This window comes from Citrus sinensis, chromosome 3 (assembly GCF_022201045.2).
Source record: "Citrus sinensis cultivar Valencia sweet orange chromosome 3, DVS_A1.0, whole genome shotgun sequence".
NCBI lineage: Eukaryota > Viridiplantae > Streptophyta > Magnoliopsida > Sapindales > Rutaceae > Citrus > Citrus sinensis.
Window position 1 is genome coordinate 20,748,108 of NC_068558.1, and position 24,527 is coordinate 20,772,634.

The following is a 24,527-nucleotide window of genomic DNA, read 5'->3' on the forward strand; positions in this document are numbered from 1 at the left end:
CATTTTAGAGGAATTTTATGTTGGAGTATAGAACTAACGTTTTCTGTTAAAAATGCCTTCTTTTGAACATGAATGTTTCTCTTTTTAGTACAAAGGTCTTTACGAAACTTGGCATAAGATGGAACTTGCTTTATAGCATCAAGTAAAGGGATGTTAACACTTACCTGTTTGAAGATTTCAAGAATCTCACCTGTGGATTTTCCCTTCTTTCCTTTAGTTAACCTCTGAGGAAATGGAGCTTTGGGAACATATTCTTGTGAGTTAGTTTCTTCTTTCTCTTCCGATGGTGAGTCATCAACATTCACAGGTACAATTTGATTTTCTTTTGTCACTGGCATCTCTACTTTGTTGTCGACTTCTTTTCCTTTTCGTAAGATCATGACTGCTTTGACCTCTCCATCCTGTTGTGGTGAACTGGTACTTGCTTCATGTACTCCTTTAGGATTAGGCACTAGTAGACTTGGAAATTTACATTTCTCAACAGTCATTGCCAAGTTCTGAACTGAAGAAACAATTTGTCCTACCATCTTCTGGCTTGAAACTGATTGGGCTTGTGAGTTGAAGCCTGCTCTCAACTCATTTCGTAGTCCATCAATGGTGCGATTCTGTTGCTCAATCGTAGAGTGAGTAACATTCTTGAAATTCTGGAATGCATCCTCCCATGGTCTGGGTTGAGAGTAGTTCTGGTTCTGATTGGATGGTCTAAATGGTGGATGAAAGGCTTGAGGAATTTGAGGAACTGGTTGCATTGGTGGAGCTGGAGCTGCTGGTCCATTCTGTTGGAATCCTTGAGACCATGAAAAATTAGGGTGGTCTCTCCATCCAGGGTTATATGTGTTGGAGTATGGGTTGTAATTCGATGGCTTTCTCATTACACCTATGGCATTGGCTTGATCTGGATATGAGTCAGGGTCATGTGGTTCTGTTGATTTAACAGTTGATAACGATGCTATTTGTCGAGAGAGACTTTCAACCATCTCCTTGACTTCTTTGATTCCCGACGTTGATTCGTCAATGTGAACCTCATTGACTCCTTTAATTCTTTTAGTATTCCTGAGCGACCAACTTCGTTGTTGGGAATTATCCGCTTGTCGCTGGAAGAATTCCCAAATCTCTGATGCACTTTTTGACATTAGCCATTCTTACACATTCAGCAATAATCCCTCCAAAATGTATTGGCATTAGTGCCATTTCTCGTGCCCATGATGTGGACACTTCAAGAGTAGCCCATTGAATCGCTCCCATATTTCGAAAAACTGCTCATCATCTCTCTGGGTAAACTCTGAAATTTTCCTTCGAATAGCATTGGTTTTATGCACTGGGAAATATTTATTCAAAAATTTAGTTACCATTTGTTCCCATGATGTGATGCCATTAGCAGGTAATGTATTCAGCCATGAACGAGCTCTATCTTTTAAAGAAAATGGGAATAGTCTAAGTTTAACATCAACATCTGAAAAATTTTCATATCTAAATGTTTGACAAACAGCATGAAAATCATTCAAATGATTATATGGGCCCTCATTTTCTAGGCCATAGAATGTTGGGAGACAATTTAGCACACTAGGTTTTAATTCAAAACTCCTAGTAGCTACATTTGGGTATCTTATGCATGATGTGCTCAAATTAGCTAAGGGACTAAAGTAGTCCTTAAATGGCCTCTCCTGTTGTGCTTGTAAATCCATTCAAAATTTATTTTTAACGTGCTTATGTGTGCGAAGTGTTTTTTCTAGTTCAAGATTTATAGGTTCAAGATTAGGTAATAATGACTTACGACCATGCATGCAAGAAACACAAAAATAAATGGGAACAAAACAAATAAAAATAAAGAAAAATGAGAAATTACGTTACTAACCTTATCACACTATTAAAACCTTTCTATAAAAATACACAAAAACAAATACGTGAAATAAATTAACTAAAAATAAATTAATAAGATAAATAAAAAAAATTTACAAAGAAAAATAAATTGAAAATTAACTTACAGAATTTTAAAGAAGAGAAAAAGAAAAGAAATACTAACCTTTAAATGTAGATTCACTTTTTTTTTCTTTTTTCTTTTTTTTTAAAGAAAAAAAATACAAGAAAACAATTAAATGGAATTATTCACAAAAATTAATTCTATGAATAAAAATTACTTACCTCCCCAGTAACGGCGCCAAAAACTTGTTGTGCAAATTTTATTGAACTCGCAAGTGCACGAATCTATTGTAGAATAGATCAATGGTGACAAGTATCGATCCCACGAGGAGGTGAATTTTAATTGTGTAGAATTAATTTTATATGAGGGTGGCTGGATTTGTGGTGAAAGTGACTTAGATTATCCTAAAATTGGAATTGAAATAGCGAGAATAAATTGAAGAGAAATCTATTGAAAGTGACTTAGATTATCCTAAAATACATAAAATACTTAATTATAATACAACACACATAATTAAATGATAAGTAGTTTAAATACATAAAAGAAAGGGTGTTAGTAAAACTTGAAGTGTAAAATGACGATTTTCTCCTTTATAAATATACATTTTCTAACACTCAACAATAATTTTCCTTTACCAAAGAGACAAAGCATCTTCACTTATCTAAAAAATGCCCAGATCTTTTCAAAATTTGACCTCAAGTCAGGTTTTTGGCAAATTGGCATTGAACCTTTAGAAAGATCCAAAACAGCTTTTTGCATCCCTAATGCTCATTATCAATGGACAGTTTTACCTTTCGACTTAAAAACTGGTCCCTCCATTTTTCAAAAGCCATGGTCAAAATCTTTCAACCCATCCTGCATCATGCATTAATTTAAATTGACGATATTTTGTTGTTTTCAGGCACACATGAAGAACATTGCCAATTATTAAATCAATTTTTTGATATCATCTAGACTTACAGAATTATGTTACCAGCCAAGAAAGCACATTGCCTAAGAATTGGTCCACTTTCTAGATCAACAACTCACCAAGAAACAGATACAACAATTTCTTGGCATCATCAATTACATCAGAGACTTTATTCCTCATGTCGATCACCATACCAATCAGCTTTCGGCTTTATTAAAGAAAAAGCCACCAGAATGGAATGATAACCACACACTTGCTGTCACCACTTTAAAAAAGATTGCTCAAAATCCGCTGCCATTAAAGCTCATCACAGATGGCAAACAGATACTCCAGACAGATGCAAGTGACAAATCATGGGGTGCTATTCTTCTCGAAGAAATAAATGGCAAAGAAACCTTTATTGCTTATGCTAGTGGACATTTCTTTGACACACAGCAGCACTACCACATTGTGTACAAAGAGATCTTAGCTGTAAAGAATGGTATCAAGAAATTTGAATACCATTTTATCGACTATCATTTTCATGAATTGTAAAGGGAAAACAGTTCCAAAAAAGATGTTGCTCAGACTCAAAGACTAGTTCTCAAAATATGACTTCTCTGTGAAGCATATAAAAGGAACCCAGAACCTCATTCTAGATCTACTCTCAAGACTTGCAAAACCAATAACACCTCTGCATTGCATATCTAGAGGATACTACTTTCCTATAATTTCCATGGCCACCTCTCTACCAAACCAAGCCTTAACCCACAAGACTTTTCCTCTCGGGAAAACCTTTTCCACAATTTTTGACATCCAAGAATTTGCAAAAAGATATGTTTTTAGGTTTTTCATGAAAGCCTACATGTTAGCAGATTCATTTTCTTTCTCAACTTTTCACCCTGAAAACTTGTTTCTCACAGGTTTAAACATTGACCCTTCCAAGGATGTAACTGAAGATGAGTTATGGTACATCTGGTGCTTAACTGTTCTTTACGCCACCAAGTTAATTCTCCCTGTAAAACCTACCCTGAATCATCTCATGAATCCTGACAAATCAACCTCCTTGACCTGGACCCTTCTTGAGCGGTTCTCTCTACTTCCCTGGTGGAGAAAAAAGTTACAGCAATTATCCACGGTCTACAACCTTGATCCAATGCATGAATCAGAAGCAAATATGTTCACCTCCGTGTTCATTATCCACAAGCCATATTTCCAGCATCCAAACACCAACTCTTTTTATACTCAAGACCAATTGTTCGAATGGTTCACAACACCACATCCAGCAATTGTTGAACAAGACAATAGAATCCAGAAAAACCTTCAAAATTTCCTTTGCCACCTCAATCACCAACTTGAACCACATAAAGACATATTCCATGGGTCTTTAGGTCCACAACATGACATCATTATGATTCCCACCCCTTCGTCCATTTCAAAACCAAAACCCACAGGTATCATCATCAAAGAAGAAAAACCAAATTTCACAGATTTCTTATTCCAAGATGCTCAAGACCCTTGGACTGACTTCCTCCCCTTAAGCCAGTATCTCCAACCACTCTAGGATTCATCACAGCTAGAAGAACCTTCATTATCTAGAGCTAGTACCAGTGCTTATCCACCTAACTTTTAGCCACCCAATCAAATGGTGACATTCCCTTCGCATTGTCCAAAAGCACAACATTGCCCATGGCCACCATGTAGTCCCACCTGCAAGCATCCAAAGAAAAAGTTAGCAAAAGATGACACAGATAGCTCCTCTGACGAAGACTACATGAATCTTTCATCCCCATAGCTATAAGTTTGTCGTGTGTAATTATAAAAGTATGCTGAGTCATGCTTTAATTAAAGTTTGCTTTTTACTTTTAGAAAAGTTTGTTGTGTGTAATTATTAAAGTATGCTAAGTCATGCTTTAATTAAAAGTTTGCTTTTTACTTTTAGAAAAATTTGTCATGTGTAATTATTAAAGTATACTGAGTCATGCTTTAATTATTAAAGTTTGCTTTTATAAAGTAAAGTATCTTGATAAGGGTCTTGTCTTATCAAGATTGTCTCCTCCTCATCCTATATAAAAGATGATCTCTTCCTTTGTAAATCAGAACCGGAGATTAAGAAATAAAAGCGTGTATTTCTTAAACATGAAGTTCTAAACTTTCTTTCTTCTCTCTGTTAATGAAGTTCTAACATTCTAAGAGAAAACAGGAAGATTTAAATATGTTCATTTTGAAAATAAAGAAGTATGCTCTGCACTTGCCTTTCATGAGGATCATGTGCATCAGAAAACTTTAAATAATTTTTATCTGGTTTGGTACCCTGTTTTAAGACAAAAAAGTCTGTTTTGGGTTGTATAACCTAAAATGAAAATGTTTTAAGTTTTCTGTTTTTCATCTGAGTATATCAGCTGGAAACCCAAGCATGCGGACTACTGGTCCAAAGGACGATCTTTTCGTCATTACTTTGGTCTAACAACGCCACGTACTTCGTTGCCTATTATGTTGCTCCATTCAATTTCTCACTAAAATAGGCAATTGGATGCCCTTCTTACATCAAAATAACTCCAATACCTATCCCTGAAGCATCGTACTCAATTTTAAAAGCAAGTAATGGTGCATAAACCAATTTCTCCTTGATTAGATTAAATGGCATTTCTTGTTCACTACCCCACTTAAATCCCACATGTTTCTTTACAATTTCAGTTAATGATGCAGCATGGGTGCTAAAATCTTTCACAAATCTTCTATAAAAACTAGCCAAACCATGAAAACTTCTTACGTCACTTACACTTTTAGGTGTAGGCCACTCTTTAATAGCCTTTACCTTCTCTTCATCAACCTCAATTCCTTTGGCACTTACAACATAACCAAGAAAAAAAATCTAATTTGTATAAAAAGAACACTTCTTCAAATTAGCATACAACTTTTCTTTCCTTAAAACACTCAATACACTTTGCAAATGCTCAATGTATTCATCTAGACTTTTACTATAGATCAAACTATCATCAAAATAGACAACTACAAACTTACTCATAAGAGCACACAAAACATGGTTTATTAACCTCATAAAAGTGCTATGCGCATTAGATAACCCAAATGGCATCACTAACGACTTAGATAAACCATATTTTTTTTTAAAGGTAGTTTTTCACTCATCTCCCTCTCTAATCCTAATACGATGATATCCACTTTTAAGATTAATTTTACTAAACACACAAGAACCATGCAATTCATCAATCATGTCATCAAGTCTAAGAATAGGATGTCTATACTTTACAGTGATTTTATTGATTGCATGACAGTCAACAAACATCTTCCGTGTTACATTTTTTGGGCAATAGTAGAACTGGTACCGTACATGGACTCATGCTCTCCCTCACATATCCCTTTGCTAAGAGTTCTTCAACTTTCCTTTAAAGCTCTTTTGTGTCATTGGGATTGATTCTATATGCGGGCCTATTTGGAATGTTAGCTCCAAGGATAAAGTCCATTTGAAGCTCAATTCCCCTATTAGGTGGCAAACCATTAGGAACTTCATTTTGAAACACATCTTCAAAGTCCTACAAAAGAGTCACAATAGCACTAGGCAAAGAAGCGTTAAGTTCATTAGTATGTAAACAAGCCTCTTTGCAGAAAAGTACAATGATAGGCTATTTTGAAAAGAAAACCTTCTTAACCTCGCTCTCTTTTGCAAACAAATTCACCTGCTGCCTCTCTTTTCTCTTAACAATATTCTCATTTATTTTCTATCTTTCCACTTGTTCTTCTCTTAATCTCTCTTTCTTTCGTACTCTTATTTTTCTTTTTTTGTATTACTCTCTTTTTGCATTGACATTTGATCCTCATACATTCGTCTCGGTGTTAAAGGTACAAGAGTGATTTTTTTTTATTCATTACAAAGGAATATCTACTTAAGCAACCATCATGTGTCACACGCCTATCATATTGCCAACTAAACTAGTGCCAACTACATTAGTACAACTTCCACCATCAATTATCATACTACATACCTTATCTTTGATGTGGCATCTAGTATGAAAGATGTTATCACATTGTACCTCTGCATCTTCTTTTACTTGCATGTTGAGAGCATGCCTAGCAACCATTAATTTACCATCAACAGGATACTCAACACCATTATTAGCATCCTCCAAAGGTGGCATAGGATCATCATCTGGTTCACTAAGAATCAAAAATTAAACAAAGAAAGACAAAGAAGAATATAAGTCTTGATACAATAAGAATTGCCCTTTCTTCTTTAGTTAAATTGCAGAGACTTGAATAGCTAGCCACTTTTTAAATTCAATTGGTTTCTAGAACTTTTTTTTTTTAATGAGAAAGAACAGAACTTCAAGGATTAGGGCAAAGTTGGGGAAAAGAAGAATTAACATAGATAGGTTTATGGATTCAAAAATTAGGACAAAGTTGGGGGAAAAGAAGAATTAACACAGATAGGTTTATGGATTCAAAAGAATTAAGACACAAGATCATGCGGAATTAGAGATACTACATAAACACATAATAGATCAAAACTAATTTAGAACCTAAGGTCTGATACCAATTGATGTGAACCTCATAGAGATAAGTGAGACCCTGAACTTAATGAGGTTCTTTTGCCATGAATCGTTCTAATTCAGATTCAAACAATTATAAAATTAAGACCTTTACCCTTTATCCATAAAGATAAGAACCAATGGTATAAGAAATCTAGGGTTAATGCCACACTCAAGAAAGAAGAGAAAGATTATGACTGTTAAGTTAAGAAAGAATGCCACAAGGCAAAATCTTGATAAATTCTGAAGGTTCTTTGAAGAACTAAAGAGATATTTGCAATAGTGTTAAATGTGTTTATTATCACTAAATATAACCTAAGATGAAAAAGAAATAAAAGATTATAAAATAAAAAGGAAATAAAAGATCTTGTTTTCAAAACACAATAGGAAATAAAGATTTTGCCTAATTTTTCTTCCTAATTTGATAAAGCCTAGTTTATTCTTCATGCAAGTCACTCCCAATCAAAATTAGAAGCTTGGATAATATTGACAAAGCATTGGCTATCTTGAATACTTATTTTTAGTAGATTAGTGTCTTAAATAAGGCATGAATTTGAGATATCCTTGGTAGTGTCATTAGGGTACACCAAATTTAAAGCCTTACTAGTGATATAAACAACTAGGTCAGAGCGAGTAAGGATCGATCCCATGAAAACTATGTTAGTTGTATTATTATCAACTCTAAAACAAACACTTAAAATAAAGTAATAACAGTAGTAGTAATAATAGTAGTAGTAGTAGTAGTAATAATAATAACTAATTAACTAAAGAAAAAGTCAACTATAAATAAATGGGAGGGGGGTTTATGAATATTTAACTAAATAGCAAGAAATAAAGAAAGTAAAACTACGAAAATAATAATTTAATAAAAATTCTAATTAAAGGAGAAGGAAATAATAATGATGAAAACTTTGGTTAAACGATCATTCGCCACCACCAAACATGCATATAATCAATATATTTATTCTATCATCAATTTCTATTGAAACTATCAACCTTAGACAATAATAATCTCTGTTAATCTCTATCTTTTCTTAATGTGTCGTTAGGCAAACAAGTTCTTCACTTAATCTCTAACCATTAAATAATTTAAGACAAGCTCTTTAAATTTAAGATAATGGAAGCATTAAGTAGAGAAAGACATTAGGCTGATCTAGGCTATAAACACAAGCTCGGATTATTTAATCTAGGTTATGTTCTCCAAATTGAAATTAGTGATTTCAATTTGCTACTAATGATTAAAATATCGACACAATTATAGATCAAGTATTTTAATCTAGTAATAGAATTTATTCAATTCCTATCTAATTGGCCACTCAAATAAAAAAAGAATAAAATCATAAACATTAATTATAGAAGAATATAAACAATTTCAATTAAATAAATTGAATGATGGAAATTGAATATTAATTATATATCATGTTTAGGGTTTTGAATTCACTCCCAACCAAATAGAAAATTTAACGTAACATGATTGAATTGGGAATAAGAGAGTTGATAAAACCAGTTATGAAGACTAATCCAAAAAGTTGATTCTGCTTTCGGGTTTTGTGCAACTTACTCCTCTTTTTTCTTTTCTTCTTGTAGCTACTTCTTGGGTTTTTTTTCCGTTCTCTCTCTAGCAGCCTTCAATTGATGGCCTTTATATAATGCCCATAATTGGACACCGACCCTTTCCAATTCTAAAGCCAAAAGGCTTGGTTTTTGAATTTGTTTTTATTAGTCTTGACACGTGCTCTCCACTTAGAATCATATTAGGACTTCCATTCCTCTTTTTCTTTTTCTTTTTTTATTGCCATGCACATGCAATTGCCCAAGTAAATTGTTTATTTTCCAATAATGCATGTCCATTTGAAACTTGAGGAAATTGACTTCCAATTTTGTTCTTCAAATTCTTGTTGGCCACGGGTTCTTGACTTTATTTTCTCTTGTCTTTCAATTGATTTCCAATTTAATCTTGATTACTTCCTAAATTGAACTTCTTCATGCCTTATCTTATCCATAATCTCCAATTAATTCTCTATTTAATAATGTAATTTAAAATAAAAATTAAAAGTAACTATCAAATATTAAATTCAGGATAAAATCTAGAATAATAAAATAAAAACTAAGACTAGGGGTGGGCATTTTACCCGACCCGACCCGATCCGACCCGATAAATTTCGGGTTCGGGTCAGATCGGGTCAGGATCGAAACCTGATCGGTTTGAAATTTACAAACCCGATCGGGTTGTGATCGGTTCGGGTCAAACCCGACCCGATCCGAATACCCGATTGGGTTCTTAAAAAAAAAAAAAAACGTACTGACCCGAATTGACCTGATTTCAACCGACCCGAACTGACCCGAACTAACCCGAACTAACCCTATTTCAACCGACCCGAATTGACCCGAATTGACCCGAACTGACCCGAACTAACCCAAATTGACCCGAACTCAATTCTACCCATTTTAAATCCAACCCGATCCAACCCGAACATAACCCGAATTAATGACCCGACCCGAACCGACCCGAATATAGTTCGGGTCGGTTCGGGTCGGGTCATTAATTCGGGTTATGTTCGGATTGTTCCTTGTCTAACCCGAACAACCCGAAACCCGATCGGCTTGACCCGAACCCGACCCGAACCCGATTTTGCCCACCCCTAACTAAGACAACAGCCAACATGATGAAATATAATTCAATAAAATAACTAAACTAAAAATTTACTAAAATAATTAGAATCTTTAAAACCAAAACAAGAAAAAAATAGAGAAATTAATAGTAAAATATAGAGAAAATATGCACTTATCAAATCTCAATACTTCCTCTATTTTCTTGGTTCTTACTCTTATCATTGAACCTCCAGGGATACTCAATGGATCTTGTGAAGCTTTATCAACATGATTCTCATCAATGGATATTTAATTAATAGACGATATGAAGTCTAATATGTATATATTGATAAAAGAAATAGACAAATTTCAAAAAACTAGTACGTATATCTTTGTAGTGTTGGGAATATGCAAAGTTATTTGAAAAGTCTAAAGAATAAATCATTATTCCAAACAACCTTAAAACAAATATTTTATTCTATCTTAAGCCATTAAAATAACATAGCATATATTTTTTTTCCAATCTACACATAATTATTACCATGTGAAGGTAAGTTTTTTAAGACATATCTTAAAAAATTATAATTTGTTACAATATAGAATTCATTCTTATTTATAACTTGTCTAAATCGGGATGAAATTTTTTTATAATAGCAAGAAAATTATTCTTTTTTTAGGGCAATTATCCACCGACCACCTATTTTTTCGCACTTTTTTAAAAATACACAATTCTTCATTTTTTTTGTTGAACTCCACTCAAAGTTATATTATTTTACATTTGTTCACTTCTGTCTTCAAAATGTTAAGAGAACTAATGGAATACTATATAAATGACTTTTTTACCCCCCAAATGTAAAAGACTAATTATCCACCAACCACCTTTTTTTTCGCATTTTTTTACAAAATACACATTTCTTAATTTTTTGTTTTGGCTGAAATCCACTTAAAGTTATATTGTTTTGCACCTGTCCACTTCTGTCTTCAAACAATGTAGTTGTGAAATAAAAAATTTACCCTTATGATGTCAGCAAAGTTCTAACAATGTTATAATGGGAGTGGACCAGTGAAAAAAAATGTTAACTTCAGGTGGAGCGCTGCAAAAAAAAAAAAGATTTGTGTATTTTTGAAAAAATTAGAAAAAAAAAACAGGTGGTCGGTGGATAATTACCCATTTCTTTAATAAGAGAAAGGCTCTACAAAGAGTTAAGGCAACACATATCATGAGTAACCAATCCCATTTAAATCATTTGCAATAAGATTAACAACCCTCGGAGGGGGATTAGAAAAAAGATGCAAACCTAAGGGCAACTCCAAGGCATAATTTGTTAGGAATTCCGCTGCAAAATTAGCCTCACGATATATGCGGTTGATGGTTATAACCCAATTTCGCTTGATGAGATTTCTGATGGAACGAATTAGGGGGTATACTCATTGATGCAATCCATCTGGCTGTTTACCATTTGAACAACACAGTGGCTATCCACTTCCACGTGCAAATACCAAACACCATGTTGCCATGCTAAAACTAACCCTTGGTAACGGCCCTAAAGTTCTGCTACAATAATTTAACAGAAACCTATGTTGAAGCAAAAGCCAGTGAATCGCGTGCCATGGTAGTTGCGAATAAGGCCTCCAGCGCATGATGCCCCCATTTCCTTTCTTACTATGTATGTATTCAGTGTACACTAGATAGGTAACTTCCAAGTTATCCATCTCTCGATTTTCATGGTCTCTACAACCAAAGACGAGCTATTAAGGTTTTGAATTTCCTTAGCTTTGAGTTTTATATCCTATAATATGCTTACACTTTCCATAGATCATTGATGGAACAGAAGTTGATTCCTCTAGAACCACAGACGCCAAATAACATCTCCAAATAAAATTTCCAGCCAATAATCGAGTCCATCTGTCCTTTGCTTAGTAAATTTTGACACATCCAGTCCTTTAGATCAAGCATGTAAAACTAGGGACGAAAACTTCTAGGAATTATGCTATTCCAGACTTTTTTCACGATAACATAGTCTCGAAGCACTTGTATTGTATTCTCAAAAGTTGAGCCACATTGATCATAACTGTAATCCACTAGCAAATGACGCCTTGAAATTCAACTCCTGATTTTAGTCTATCATGCGGCACCAACCAGATGAAAAAAACAAATGCTCTAAGGGGTCTTTCCAACTCCATGCAAGACTTCTTCTCCCCACTAGCAATAGACTTTGATAGAGCATTGTAAGCTTACTTCACAGTAAAATACCCCTTTGTTGATTCAGCCTAGAAAACTTGGTCAGCACCATCATCTACCGAAGGAGGCTTATAAAAAGCAATCCTCATAAAGATATTATGTGGTAATAAAAAACTAAAGCTCTCCCACAACCAATTGCCAGCATTATTAATAAAATCCATTGTTTTCTTATTTGCTGAATGGTTTGGAACTGGAGCAATAGCATAGTTGATCAATGGTTGATTTTTAATGACCCAACAATCCCACTAGAAGCGAACCGTCTTACCATCCCCAACATTCCACCAAATCCCCCTCTTTACATCATTCCAAATTCGCCTAATAGACTTCCAAAGGTAAGAACCACATCTGGTTGGCAACTCATGTGGCAAATTCTCATGGTTCACGAAATATTTCGTAAGCAACGCCTGCGACCACAAACTTTTTGGATTGACAACTAGGTTCTAGCCTATTTTCATCAACAAAGCTTGATTCATTACGTCCAGGTTCTTAAAATCCAATCTACCATAACATTTAGGTCGACAAATCCTCTCCCAACTAATAAGGCTCATCTTTGTTTGATTATTAGCACCGCTCCAAATAAATTTCTGTAAACTTGGTCAATTTTTCTTTTAACACTAGCAGGCAGATTTGTTGTTTGTATTGCATAGATAGCAATAGTTTGCAACACTAACTAGACAAGAGTTGCTCTTCCTACTAAGGATAAATGAGTGGCAATCGACCCGGAGTGGCATTGCTCAACCTTGTCAATAATGCTCTAATAAGTACGCTTTAAGACCCTAGAGTGCAGGAGGGGCATTCCAAGATAAGTTCCCAGATCATTTGTTATAGAAAACCCAAGCAGTTCACATATCTGTTTAGCCTTATCTGCTTTAACATTCTTAGAGAAAATAATCTAAGTTTTAACCTTGTTGACCTTGGCACCTGAGCTTGCACAGAAAGCATCAAGGACAGACCAAAAACTCTAGCTTGATCACAAGTTGCCTCAGCAAGTAGGAGATCAGCAAAAGATAAATAAGTGAGAGGGGTTTCATTTTGAACAAGGCTCATTGGTCTCCAATCTCCCATATTTACAGCGTGAAGGATGCCATGGGGAAATAGGATCCCCCTGCCTAATTCCCCTGGATGGCACAAAATCCTCGGTCATCTACCCCTCCCATAAAACATTCATCTTAACATAAGTAATACAATCCATGATGAATTGAACTAAGTCAAAAGAAATTGTTGCCTCTAGTAGCGTGTCATGGATGAAACTCCACGTTATTATGTCATAGGCCTTTTCTAAGACCGCTTTAATTATCATTTGCCCCCTCTTACCAGTTTTCCGTCGCATAGAGTAAATCACCTCTTGAGCAATAACAGTGTTCTCAGTTATGTGACGTCCCGGGACAAAACTTGTTTGTTGAGGACTAACAAGATGAGGTAAGATCGTTTTAAGTCTGTTGGCAATCATCTTGGTGACTATCTTATACACCACTGAACATAAACTAATGGGGCGATACATTTTTAAAGTCTGAGGATGATCATTTTTTTGAATTAGGACTAATGAGGTTTTATTAATCTCTGGAGGAACTCTACCATGACAGAAGATGCTCTTAATAAATCAACAAAGAGAAGGCCCAACCACACTGATAAGAACCATTAAGGGAATACCATTAAAGCTTTAAGTGATCCTTTGCACATTTAAGGAGGCCCAATTACAAGAGCTAGAGCCAAAAAGATGCAAACTGCTTTAAATGGATTAATTGAGAAAATGTGGACTGAAAATGCAATTCGAGATTCAAGACATCATGAATTGGGCTTCGAGAGAAGACAAGGCATTGTTGGCATTATTCAAGCTATTAGGCAGCAAAATACACAATTTAGATCCAATGCAGAAAGGGCAAATTTGGAATAACACTGGTATTGATTGAGCCAGAACTAACGTGCAAGCTATATACCATTGAAAGATAATTAAGTTAGCTTTCCAATGCAATTTACAGAGCTAGATTTGGAGTTCTCTAGAAGGAGTTATGACTAATTTATTACAACTTGTTTAGACTTGAGATTTCCAACGACTCCTTTGTTTATTCAACTTCATTGTTTGTTTTGTTCCAAGTTTGTCAATGTGTAAGGTAAGCCTACCATCAATTATGGTGGGCTAACATTAAGTTTGTCAATGATAGCATTAATTATGGTAAGCTAGCATTAAGTTTGTCAATGACTAGCATTATTAATGGTGGGTTGGTGAAGACTTTTGAAGTATCCTTTGACAAACCTATACTTGGAGGGTTGTTCCAATGTTTTCATTTGTATTTTTAGGATCTTGAATTTCTTTTAGCCTATATAAACTCAGCAAACTTACTATGTAAGACAATTAGAGATTAATGATATTTGAATTTGAAAAAATTATTCTTTCTTTGGTTCTTTTGAGAACTAGTGAACTTATCACGAATTTGCATTCTTGTGGAGTTTCAAATCTAGACTTATCACTCACCTCTACATCTTGAGTGTGGCGTCAATATCATTCTCTATGCCTCTGGTTCATGTTTTCTTAAGCATTGGATCAAGGTTTTTTTTTTCTTAAATATGTTTAGAACTTTTATGGGAAGTTGAAACTTAAATTAAGTATAGATTTCAAAGTTTGATTGTGGGGTTCACATCACACACCCCACTGAGATTGATAAACAATGGCATGCAAACCATCAATCCCTGGGAATTTTAAGGGCTTCATACTAAAAATAGTGTTTTTAATTTCAACTTCATCTATAGGCGCTTGTAAGAAAGACAAACTATCTTCATCAATCATTGGAAAAAAGCCCCGAATATGGTAGTGTTAAGGAGAGATGTTATCCTCAGTATGTAACTTGGAAAAGAACTGTATAGTATGTCTTTGGATAGCTTCAAAGTCATACAACCATTGTCCATTCTCATCTTTAATGGCCATAATCATGTTCCTCATTCTTCTAGTCAGTGTCTTTTGGTGAAAGAAGGTCGTGTTTCTATTGCCATGCATAATCCAATCGTTCCTAGACTTCTGCTTCCAAAGCAACTCTTCTTTAGTAAGAATTGCTGCAAGTTCTCTTTTCAATTTCAATTTAAGACGAATAAGCCCATTTGTAGTATAGCTCTCAAGAGTTTTTTAAATACCACCAATGCAAGCCACCCTTCTTTTCCTTTGGAAGATATTACCAAATGAATTTTTGTTCTAGTGAGAGACATTACTAGTGAAAGAAAGGGCCGATTGGAGGTAAGGTTCTATAGGATTCCAATTCGAAGCAAAAAAAACTTATCAAAATCTTTGTAAGTAAGCCAAACTGCCAAAAATCGAAACGATCTTTGCCCCTGATCCCTTCGCTTTTCTTTATCAAAACAAACTAAGACCGGTCTATGGTCTAAATGAATTTTCGGTAAATGAAGCACAAAGCTATCGGCAAATTTATTCAGCCAAAAGCTATCGGCAAATTTATTTGCCAAACCTCATTGCACATTGCTCTAACTAGCCATTTGAAGAGAGGCCCACAGGACCAAGTGAATCTAGTAATCGTACAAATTACTTGAGTGGAACCAGTTAAAAAAACTTCTACAAATCCCACTTCTATGTGAGGAATCACCTTTCTTTTCGGAAGCATAAAGGATAGCATTAAAATCACCACCAATGAGCCAAGGTCCTCGAGTGTTGTTGGCTAGTCTTCCAAGATGGTCCCGAAGGATTTGTTTGTTAGTGTGAACAAGACTTGCATAAACAGTATTTATCCATGATAGAATGCCACTATTATTATTCTAAAATGAATAAATTGCTTATGATTGAAAACCACTTCGACATCCAGCAAATCTCTCCACAAAAGCCAAATTCCCCTAGAGTAACCAATTGCTTCCACCCTGTGAGATTTAACAAAACCACTCTTCTTAATGAATTCATTCGATCTTATCCCACTAATTCTCGGTTCCAATAGGATAACCATGGTCGGATTATAAGTCTTTGTCAGAGACACAAAAGCACTATCAAATTTTCGTGAGCCAGCCCCTTGGGCATTCTAAAACATTATAGAAATAGGCATTAAAAAAAAATTATATATATATATATAAAGGAAAAGATGGGAAGCCTTACTCAACCGGCTGTCTCACAAACCAACTCCATATCCTTCTCATCTTCTAGAGATATATCGTCATCTGCGGAATCGGTACCCTCACCACTTTCTCCCATATAGTCACTATCATCCTCATCGTCATTTATATTCACCGTTCCTGCCATAATGCCACAATCAAGAGGTTCGTCTTGGACTTTGAATCGTTGAGCTAGAAAATTATTCTTACATAAAATATCACTATAAAAGGATTTTATCGTACACACATTTGTAGCAATTTTTGCCATCTCCTAAGTTCCCGTCATTCCCTCACTTCATTTCTTTTTTTTAAATTAAGCACCACAAATTTGACTTGCCCCACTGGTAAGCTATTTTAAAAAAATAGACCACATTTCACTGCCCCACTATATTCACATAAAATCCCCAAACAAATTATAATTGAATTATAGCATTTTTAACGTATGCGCCATGTATATAAAGTCAAATAAGTAGTGCTAGCTATCTCGATGGAACTTGAATAAGGTGTTGACGTTCATGTATAAATAGCTTGAAATGAAAAATTGAGGAAAATTTTCATCTAAATAAATATCTTGTCCTTTGTCATTTTACTACGCATACAAAATTTTTAATAAATTTTTGAATTGGCTAGCACTATTATAAATCTAAATCGTAAATACGAGATACTCTTTAATCTATTTAGTGCACGTACGAAATATATATATTTCATGTTTAATTAGAATCTCTAATATCGTGATCAATGATTTTTACTTTTTTAGGTTTTATATCTCAGGGACTATAGGTATATCGGTTGGAAACCAGAACTTACGGACTACTAGTCCAAAGGATAGTCTAACACTATCATAGTTCGACAAGGCAATTGCTTGATTTTGATATTTCGAATTAATTGTTGGTATAATTTGTTAAGTAATTAGTACTTGTATTATCAATAAAGATATGATAGTCTTCACATTATTCAACGCCGGCAGTCGACACGGTCTTGCGATTACAGGCCGAGTTTGTTGACTCGTTGACCTTGATGGTACAAAGTACAAACGCAAACCTTTGAACTCTATAAAAATTAATCTAAACTAGAGGGGCATTCAATAATTATCCCAAAATATAATTGTAAAGAATAGAGACGGCGGTATACGCATCTCGATCATTAAAAAGTCCGTTCTCTGGATTAGATTTAGGGGTAGGGTTTACGGTATAAGCACTAGAGGCCAGAGAACAGAGAATAAAAATGGAAAAAGGAAATGAGAAAGTGATGAGTTTGGTGCAATTGCCACAAAAAGCCATTAAAGATGTGCAGTTTAAGTTGAAGGAATTGGAGAATGGTTACAAGTCGTGGTTGGCGAAGCAGCCGTTGCCGGTCGAGGCGGCCATTGTGACTGCCACCACGGCGATCAACGGTGCTGCAATTGGTGCTTTTTTGGGAGTCATGACGCAAGACCTTACTTCATCTTTACCCACTCCACCGCCTCAGTCTTCCCTCAATCCTGACGCCGTAGCTCCTTTCCAGCAAGTCCAGGTTCAACTAAGTAATTAGTTAATTAACTAATTAATTAATCAATTGTGTTTGAAGCCTTTCTTTCAAAATGATTGTAGTTCTCTTGCTTGCTTACGTTCAGGCTGTAGCTGGGGGTCCTTTGGTCCAAGCTCGTAACTTTGCTGTAATCACTGGTGTCAATGCTGGAATATCATGTGTCATGAAAAGACTCAGAGGCAAGGAGGATTTGCAGTCTAGGTGAGCTGAAACAATAACCCATAAAAGTCAAAAGTAGTTAGAAGACTCATAATAGGAAATTGTTGAAAATCTCAACCTTTTAGAGGTTTTAATTTTCATTAAAAATAGCTCAATATTAGTGCCTCGATATCTCTATGTGTAATTTATTGGCTTACGTTACATCCACTGATTGTAGCATGCTAAAGATTAACATGTTGGCATTAATTGTCAATGATTGATTTCATGAGTGCGAGTACTTTCCTGAAGGCTTGATATTAAATATTTGATTATCTTTCCAAGAATTTAGAGGTAACTTATAGAATAAAATCTGCAAGGTTAATGATGAAGCACGTGCAATGCATTCAATGGTTTTAGCAATAGTTGGTTTCTTTTCTCTTTACTGTATCTATTAAGCCTACTCAGGATAGGGTCAGTAGTTATCTGCCTCCTTTGGATTCATGTATATCCACCCCCGATTAAATCAGGATCTCCACATAACCTTATCATGTGTCATTTCTTAAATTGACAGTATTTTAAAGAGGCTTCTGTTTGGAAATGCCCATGCTTGAGCCTTGTCAATTCTTCAAACTTGTTTCTATTAAACTTAACAATGCTAAATTGACTTATTTGTATACTAGCAAAAATGTATGGAATGATTTTGGTCATAGTTGTGTGCTAATCTTTAGACTGCTATTGTCAAAGCATGTACATGATTAGTCGATGTGGTTGCAACAGATAGAGATTGTACTTGGAGATGGTCGTCTTTGTTTTCTTTCCATTACTTTCTCCACTTCCTCTCTTTCTCTCTCTATTTTTATTTTTGTCATTCTACATCTTAAGAGGAGACATTCTTTCTTTGTTTATTGAAAATTTTATTTCAGAGATAGAAAAAGCATGATTCTAAAATGAGAAGGTGGTAGACATAAATGCAGAGGACTAGAGTGTAATGATGCAATATCAATAATGGATCTAATGTATGACAACCTGGCAAGATTAAGAACCTATTCGGTAGTTTTTTTAGTTGTGATGGATTAGGTTCTACTTGACTTATGTTGCAAGAACCCAGATGTTGTCTTCCCATCAAATAAGTTTTACTTGACTTATTTGAGTCAGAAATGGTTGCTTGCCTTGACTTATTTTATTTCTGAGGATCTGGAATACTTATTGAAGTAGATTACTTCATTTATTAAGTATAAATTTCTGCTAACCTATGTTATTTAAGAATTGGCCATTTAGTAGGGCTCTATGCTTTATTGTTAGTTAGGCTCCAAATCTTTATGAATAATGGAATAGAGAAATATTGAATTTTCCCCGTTAAATTCCTTGTATTTTTCTTTTCTTTCTATCACTAAATTTTACCTTTGCTTTTTCAGAATTCCTTCCCTTCTCTTTTTTGGTTCTCTTGTCAAGGTTCCAACCAAAAACCTTTTGAACAGGGCACATACCTTTTCTCTTTTTCAAAATTTATTGTCAAAAACAGAAGTACTAGATCCTCCCACACAGGCCTGCATGTTGCTACGACTACTATGGTCTTGGCACAAACATCACCATCGCCCTCATCCAAAGTCAAGGATTTAACAATTCCCCAATTGAATCCCTGCCAATAAATTAAAATAAAAAAAGACCCCCAATGCGCGCCAGAAATATTCAACCAGAGATATTATTTGCTGCCATTGCTTTTTGTTAACTTAGTGGATGTCCACCACCATTATACTAGCAATGTGACAAAGCTGAATACTCAGTCTTGGAAGCTTGCCACCCTAAAATTCACTGTACTCATGCTTTTCATTCATGAGCTTGTTTTTGTCCGCCAACTTTGAATCTATTGCCATTCATCACCGACAGACTTTACACATCCCTGTCATATCTATGGTTGGACGTGACTATCATGATTAAAGTGGCATTCTTTCATAGCTCATAAGAAACTCTTGCCCCCCAACATCCCTTCTCCGCCCTGTCTGTTTCTCTCTGGACCTTTTCATTTTGTTCTGGATTTTGCTATGGTTATTTTCAGGTTCCATATTTGATACAGGTTTGTTATTTAAGAAAGAGCTGAAGAAATTGTTCCTGCTTGACTGTGTTTTTTCCTTTTTTTGAAGGTTGACCTCTTGTAATTAATTTTATTAAGTTGCTTTTGCAGTGTGGTGGCAGCTTTTGGTTCTGGTGCAGCGTTTTCTTTAGTGAGTGGCATGGGTGGTGCAAATCCGGCAGCGAATGCCTTCACTTCTGGACTTCTTTTTGCAATTTTTCAAGGTTGCTCTTTCAAGGTAAGTGCTGATCATTTTGAGGAAGGATTAAATTATTTCAGTAGAAACTCAAATGGTACAGCATGTTCACTTCATGTTTGAGTAACATTGTAGTATATTTAGGAGCATGTACCGGAATTATAATATCTCTTTGATGACATGCCAAAGAATGAAAATTATTGGCAACTGAAAATTATCATCTGCAAATGAGGTTCCTTATGATGTCTTAGTTTTGAATTTTGGGAGTGTAATATTCATTAGCCTATAGTTTATGGATCTTATCTATGCTGAGAACAAATTACATATGACCATTCAGATAGGTGAGATGTGGCAATCAACGCAGCGGCCCACTGCTGACGATGTGTATTATGCCAGAACAAGAGGCATGCTGGATAAGCTTGGCCTGCAGAATTACACAAAAAATTTTAAGAGAGGCTTGTTAACGGATAGCACTTTGCCTTTGCTAACTGATAGGCAAGTAGTTAAATCTTTGTTCGATTAAATTTTTATCATATATGTTGCATACTGTACATATTGCGTAACTTTATGTCCTGATATCTTCAACTGTTATTGTGTGTTTCAGTGCTCTTAGAGATGTGAGAATCCCTCCCGGACCAAGGCTTCTTATTCTTGATCACATTCAGAGGTCTGTTAATTGTCCATGAATAATACCATTGACCCGTGAATCATTGATTTTATCTCACTTGTGATGATGAAAAAGTTTTTGTCTTTAGGGACCCCGAGCTGAAAAAGAGTCGATGAAGCTGTGGCTGAACTAATGATGTCAAACTTGTTCAGCATTGAAGAGTACCTTTCTATTTATGGGATTTATTTCAGGGTAATAGTTTTTATATTTTAGTTTCTAGTTTGTCGGTATGATACAATTGCTACTGTTAAATAATTTCTTCAAACCTAATGACAGATTTGAAATTTTGCTTTGATTTCATCTCCAAGTGAGCTTTAAAAACATGATAAATTAGTAGTTTTATTCAGGCTGCTGGAGTGATCATCTAGCTATACAGTGTTGCAGCGGATGCGATTATGCCATCTTATGGTAATATTAATATGTATGGGGTGTGTTTTGCGCATGGGATTAGACAGCATTGTATTAACTAATGCAATCTGGCCCATGTTTGGTAAATTTTAAAGCTGCATTGTGGCGTAATTGGTGTATTAGGCAACCCCTCGCCACCTGGGGGCTTGTGTGGGTTACAAAAATTAATAAATTAACAAATTACAAATATTATTAACGAATGTAAAGCTTATTGGAATAGTGTCACCCTTGACGAGGGACTACTGCAGCCAATGATGACCGCCTTCTGTCATTGTTGTCGTTTAGTGACCGTGATGTATTTTGACCTAAAATTTTGGTATTATTGAAATCTTTATTGCTGGATCTGTGCAACAATATTGTAAAGGAGGTTTCTTATTTAAATTTATCGTTAAAGTCTTAGATTACATAAATTGGATTGTAAATTTCCATCGAACAAAAATTTATCTTCTGATGGTAGTTATGATGCTGCATAGATTTGGCGATGAAGATTCTAATGATATAAAAATTTCTTTCAAAAGATACTAGAATACAATGGTTGATGCGACGTACCACGTACGATGGCCAGCGGACGGTGGTTAGCGGTCACTGTGGCAAAAATCATTACTTTAATTAATAAATTTAATATAAGCAATAATAAACGATTAAATTAGTTTCAATTAAAATAAAATATACTATTATCAATTAATAAGATATTATATTATATTATATCACATCATATTATCAAAATATTATAACATAATATTTTATTATAATATAATACAATCATTCGTTCGTATTTTTGGTTCGGTCCAAAATCGAACCGAATTGAATACACACACACGCTTCGGTCAAGGATCTTGAATTTGTTAATATTTGGGAAAATTATTAAATCATGTGGTTTAAGAGTATAATGACTGTAAAAGGCATTAAATCACATGATTTAGTAGTGTAATGAATTATACTATCAAACCATATGGTTTAACATTTCAGACTTAATAAAATATGGCACCTTGAACTAGATCAGCAAATGTTCCATAACCCCCCAACTCCGTTATCTTCCCTTTCAATTCCACCGTTTGTCTTGGAGCTGTCTTCTTCAGCTATTAGCAACTCGTTGTGTCATAGATATTGTATTGTTGTCGTTGTTCACTCGTTCTCACTGCTAGTCACATTGCAAAGTCATGTCATTGTCGTTGCCATCCTCATATCTTCTTATTGTAGAGGTTGCTTCCTGCTTCTTGTTGCTTCTTTGCAGATTACATCAGGGTGAAGATGAGTATCGACAAATATTGATTAATTGTAATTACATGAGTATTTTTGTATAAAGTATGGAGTGGCTATATTTGAATTAGGTTAGTTAAAAGAATTAAATTTAGGTTAACATTGAAAATTTTTGCTAGTTAAAGGGGGGGAAAATCTAAATAATTCAATTTGGTTTTTTGGTTCGCTTTCAATTTTGAGGAACTAAATTGGGTAAACCTTATGAATTGTACATCCACAGCGACTTTTCCATTGGTGATCAATAGTGTGGCCAAAGGTCTAATATATCCTCAAAGGGGATTAAGACAAAGATGTCCTTTATCACCATATCTTTTCATTATTTATGCAGTTGTCTTTTCAAATTTGCTCATGCAGGCATAAAAATACAAGCTAATTCACGGATTGAGATTTAGCATAATCTTCTCCATTTCTTATGCTCTATTTGTAGATGATAGCTTGATCTTTTCCAGGGCTTCTGGTGAAGATTGCAAAAACTTAAAAAAGGCTTTTAATGCTTATGTTGCTGCTTCGGGTGAGATTTTCAACTATGGAAAATCTTCAATGTTTTTCATTTGTAATACAAATTAAAGACAGGTGGAGGATGATGAGATTAAGGATAAACTATCACAAGCACATGGGATGAGGCATATTCAAATCCTATTCAAGTTCCCGTGGACCCATTACAAAAGCTCAAACAAAGAAATTCAAAGAAGCGCTTAATGGATTGATTCAAGCAACTTGGGTTCAATCAAATTCGTGGAGACTCATTGAAGGAATCGCACATGATAAATGCATGATTCAGGCCCTTGAAGTTTCCAAATACTCACTTCCATGAAATAGGGAGTTGACTTAAACATTATGGCAGGAAAATATATTATTTTCCTTTTTTAGATACTTTCCCGTTTCTTGAGGAGACTATTAGGGAATCAAATCAGTTATTTCTATTTTAATCGCCTAGTTTCCATTTAATTGATGTAAGGCATTTGAGACAATTAGGATCCTTATTTAGTTTAAATTCTTTCCTATTTACTTATATTAGGATTCTGATTTGATTTAGATTCTTTCCTATTAGGGAAGATTTAGATTCGGATTTGATTTTTGGGTTAGGATTTATTTCCAAAAATTCTTGTAACCAACCCTATATAAATTACTCATATTCAATAAATAGAAAAGAAGTTTTTTGATGCAATTGGTGAGAGAGTTAATTCTCTTTGGTTCTTTACAAACTCTTTGAACTTATCGGATTTCCGTGGCGTTCAAATTCTTGACTTATCAATCAGACCATCCATAGCTGATTGTGGCATCTTCACATACCAAGGTTCGTACTTTCAATAAGCATTGGGTCAAGGTTCCATTCCATTCCTGATATCGATTCGATCTTGGGAACTAAATTGATTAGGGTCGCATCAATTCTTGACGGGGTTCGTATCATTTGGTATCTTTGTTGTTTTTCATTCTTGTTTGAATTTTTCATCTTATTCTAGTATCTATAAAAATAAAAGAAAAAAAAGCCGTGAACAGTGTCGCGTGAACAGTATTTTTAGGGTTTCCCTTTAAAATCAATTTTGCATCTTTGCGGTTTAATTCTCCTTAAATCCACAAGTTTTACCTATTCATTTTCCTTAAAGAAAAAAAAACTCCAACCTCCTCTTAAAATCTTTCATTTTTTTTCATTATTTGTGTCTTGGAAGTCTAAAACAAGTTTTACCCCATCGGTGAAAATTTTGCCCAAAATCAAAACTCGACTTTCGTACACATTGCCTTCTTACTCTTGAAATTAAATTCTCCTTAGTTGTCATCTTTGTGAATTACTTCTGAAATCCTGATATTGGTTTGATTAGTTTGATAAGAACCGAGTGAGGATTACTAAGAGTGGAAAAAGACAAGAGAGTGTGAGCGTATTAAAGGGTAAAAGCCAATAATTTGAATGAAACACGAGTGGAATTGAGTGAGTCATTTTTCTTGAGTGAAACACGTAAGGGAGTGAGGTGAGATGCTTCCACATTA

The 24,527-nt window shown here is 34.8% G+C and overlaps 2 protein-coding genes across 3 annotated transcripts; one reads left to right on the plus strand and one right to left on the minus strand.

Moving 5' to 3' along the window:
* Window positions 1–4,432: 4,432 nt before the first annotated feature.
* Window positions 4,433–6,117, minus strand: LOC127900643 (uncharacterized mitochondrial protein AtMg00860-like). The gene is made up of 3 exons (XM_052435821.1): window positions 6,027–6,117; window positions 5,357–5,651; window positions 4,433–4,520 (listed from the first exon to the last, which is right to left on the minus strand). The coding sequence occupies exons 1-3, from the start codon at window positions 6,115–6,117 to the stop codon at window positions 4,433–4,435; spliced, it is 474 nt and encodes a 157-aa protein (XP_052291781.1).
* Window positions 6,118–17,370: 11,253 nt separating this feature from the next.
* Window positions 17,371–21,168, plus strand: LOC102629263 (hypothetical protein). Of its 2 annotated transcripts, none has more exons than XM_025093539.2 (6): window positions 17,371–17,786; window positions 17,887–18,002; window positions 20,122–20,248; window positions 20,544–20,701; window positions 20,811–20,873; window positions 20,949–21,168. In XM_025093539.2, the coding sequence occupies exons 1-6, from the start codon at window positions 17,499–17,501 to the stop codon at window positions 20,959–20,961; spliced, it is 765 nt and encodes a 254-aa protein (XP_024949307.2). In that variant the 5' UTR covers window positions 17,371–17,498; the 3' UTR covers window positions 20,962–21,168. The 2 variants fall into 2 exon arrangements, with proteins under 2 accessions (XP_024949307.2, XP_006493476.2); XM_006493413.3 differs by having other exon boundaries at window positions 17,372–17,786; window positions 20,962–21,168.
* Window positions 21,169–24,527: the final 3,359 nt, after the last annotated feature.

Excerpts from the sequence above, each read along its gene's own strand:
- LOC127900643 (XM_052435821.1), bottom strand. The coding sequence starts at position 6,117 with ATGTTTGTTGACTGTCATGCAATCAATAAAATCACTGTAAAGTATAGA. Across the intron at positions 5,652-6,026 it reads CATGATTGATGAATTGCATG|GAATTGAGGTTGATGAAGAG; the intron begins GTTCTTGTGTGT and ends TAAGTGCCAAAG. Across the intron at positions 4,521-5,356 it reads GGTATTGGAGTTATTTTGAT|GTGGGACTACATGGTGGCCA; the intron begins GTAAGAAGGGCA and ends GGATGCTTGCAG.
- LOC102629263 (XM_006493413.3), top strand. The coding sequence starts at position 17,499 with ATGGAAAAAGGAAATGAGAAAGTGATGAGTTTGGTGCAATTGCCACAA. Across the intron at positions 17,787-17,886 it reads CTCCTTTCCAGCAAGTCCAG|GCTGTAGCTGGGGGTCCTTT; the intron begins GTTCAACTAAGT and ends GCTTACGTTCAG. Across the intron at positions 18,003-20,121 it reads AAGGAGGATTTGCAGTCTAG|TGTGGTGGCAGCTTTTGGTT; the intron begins GTGAGCTGAAAC and ends TTGCTTTTGCAG.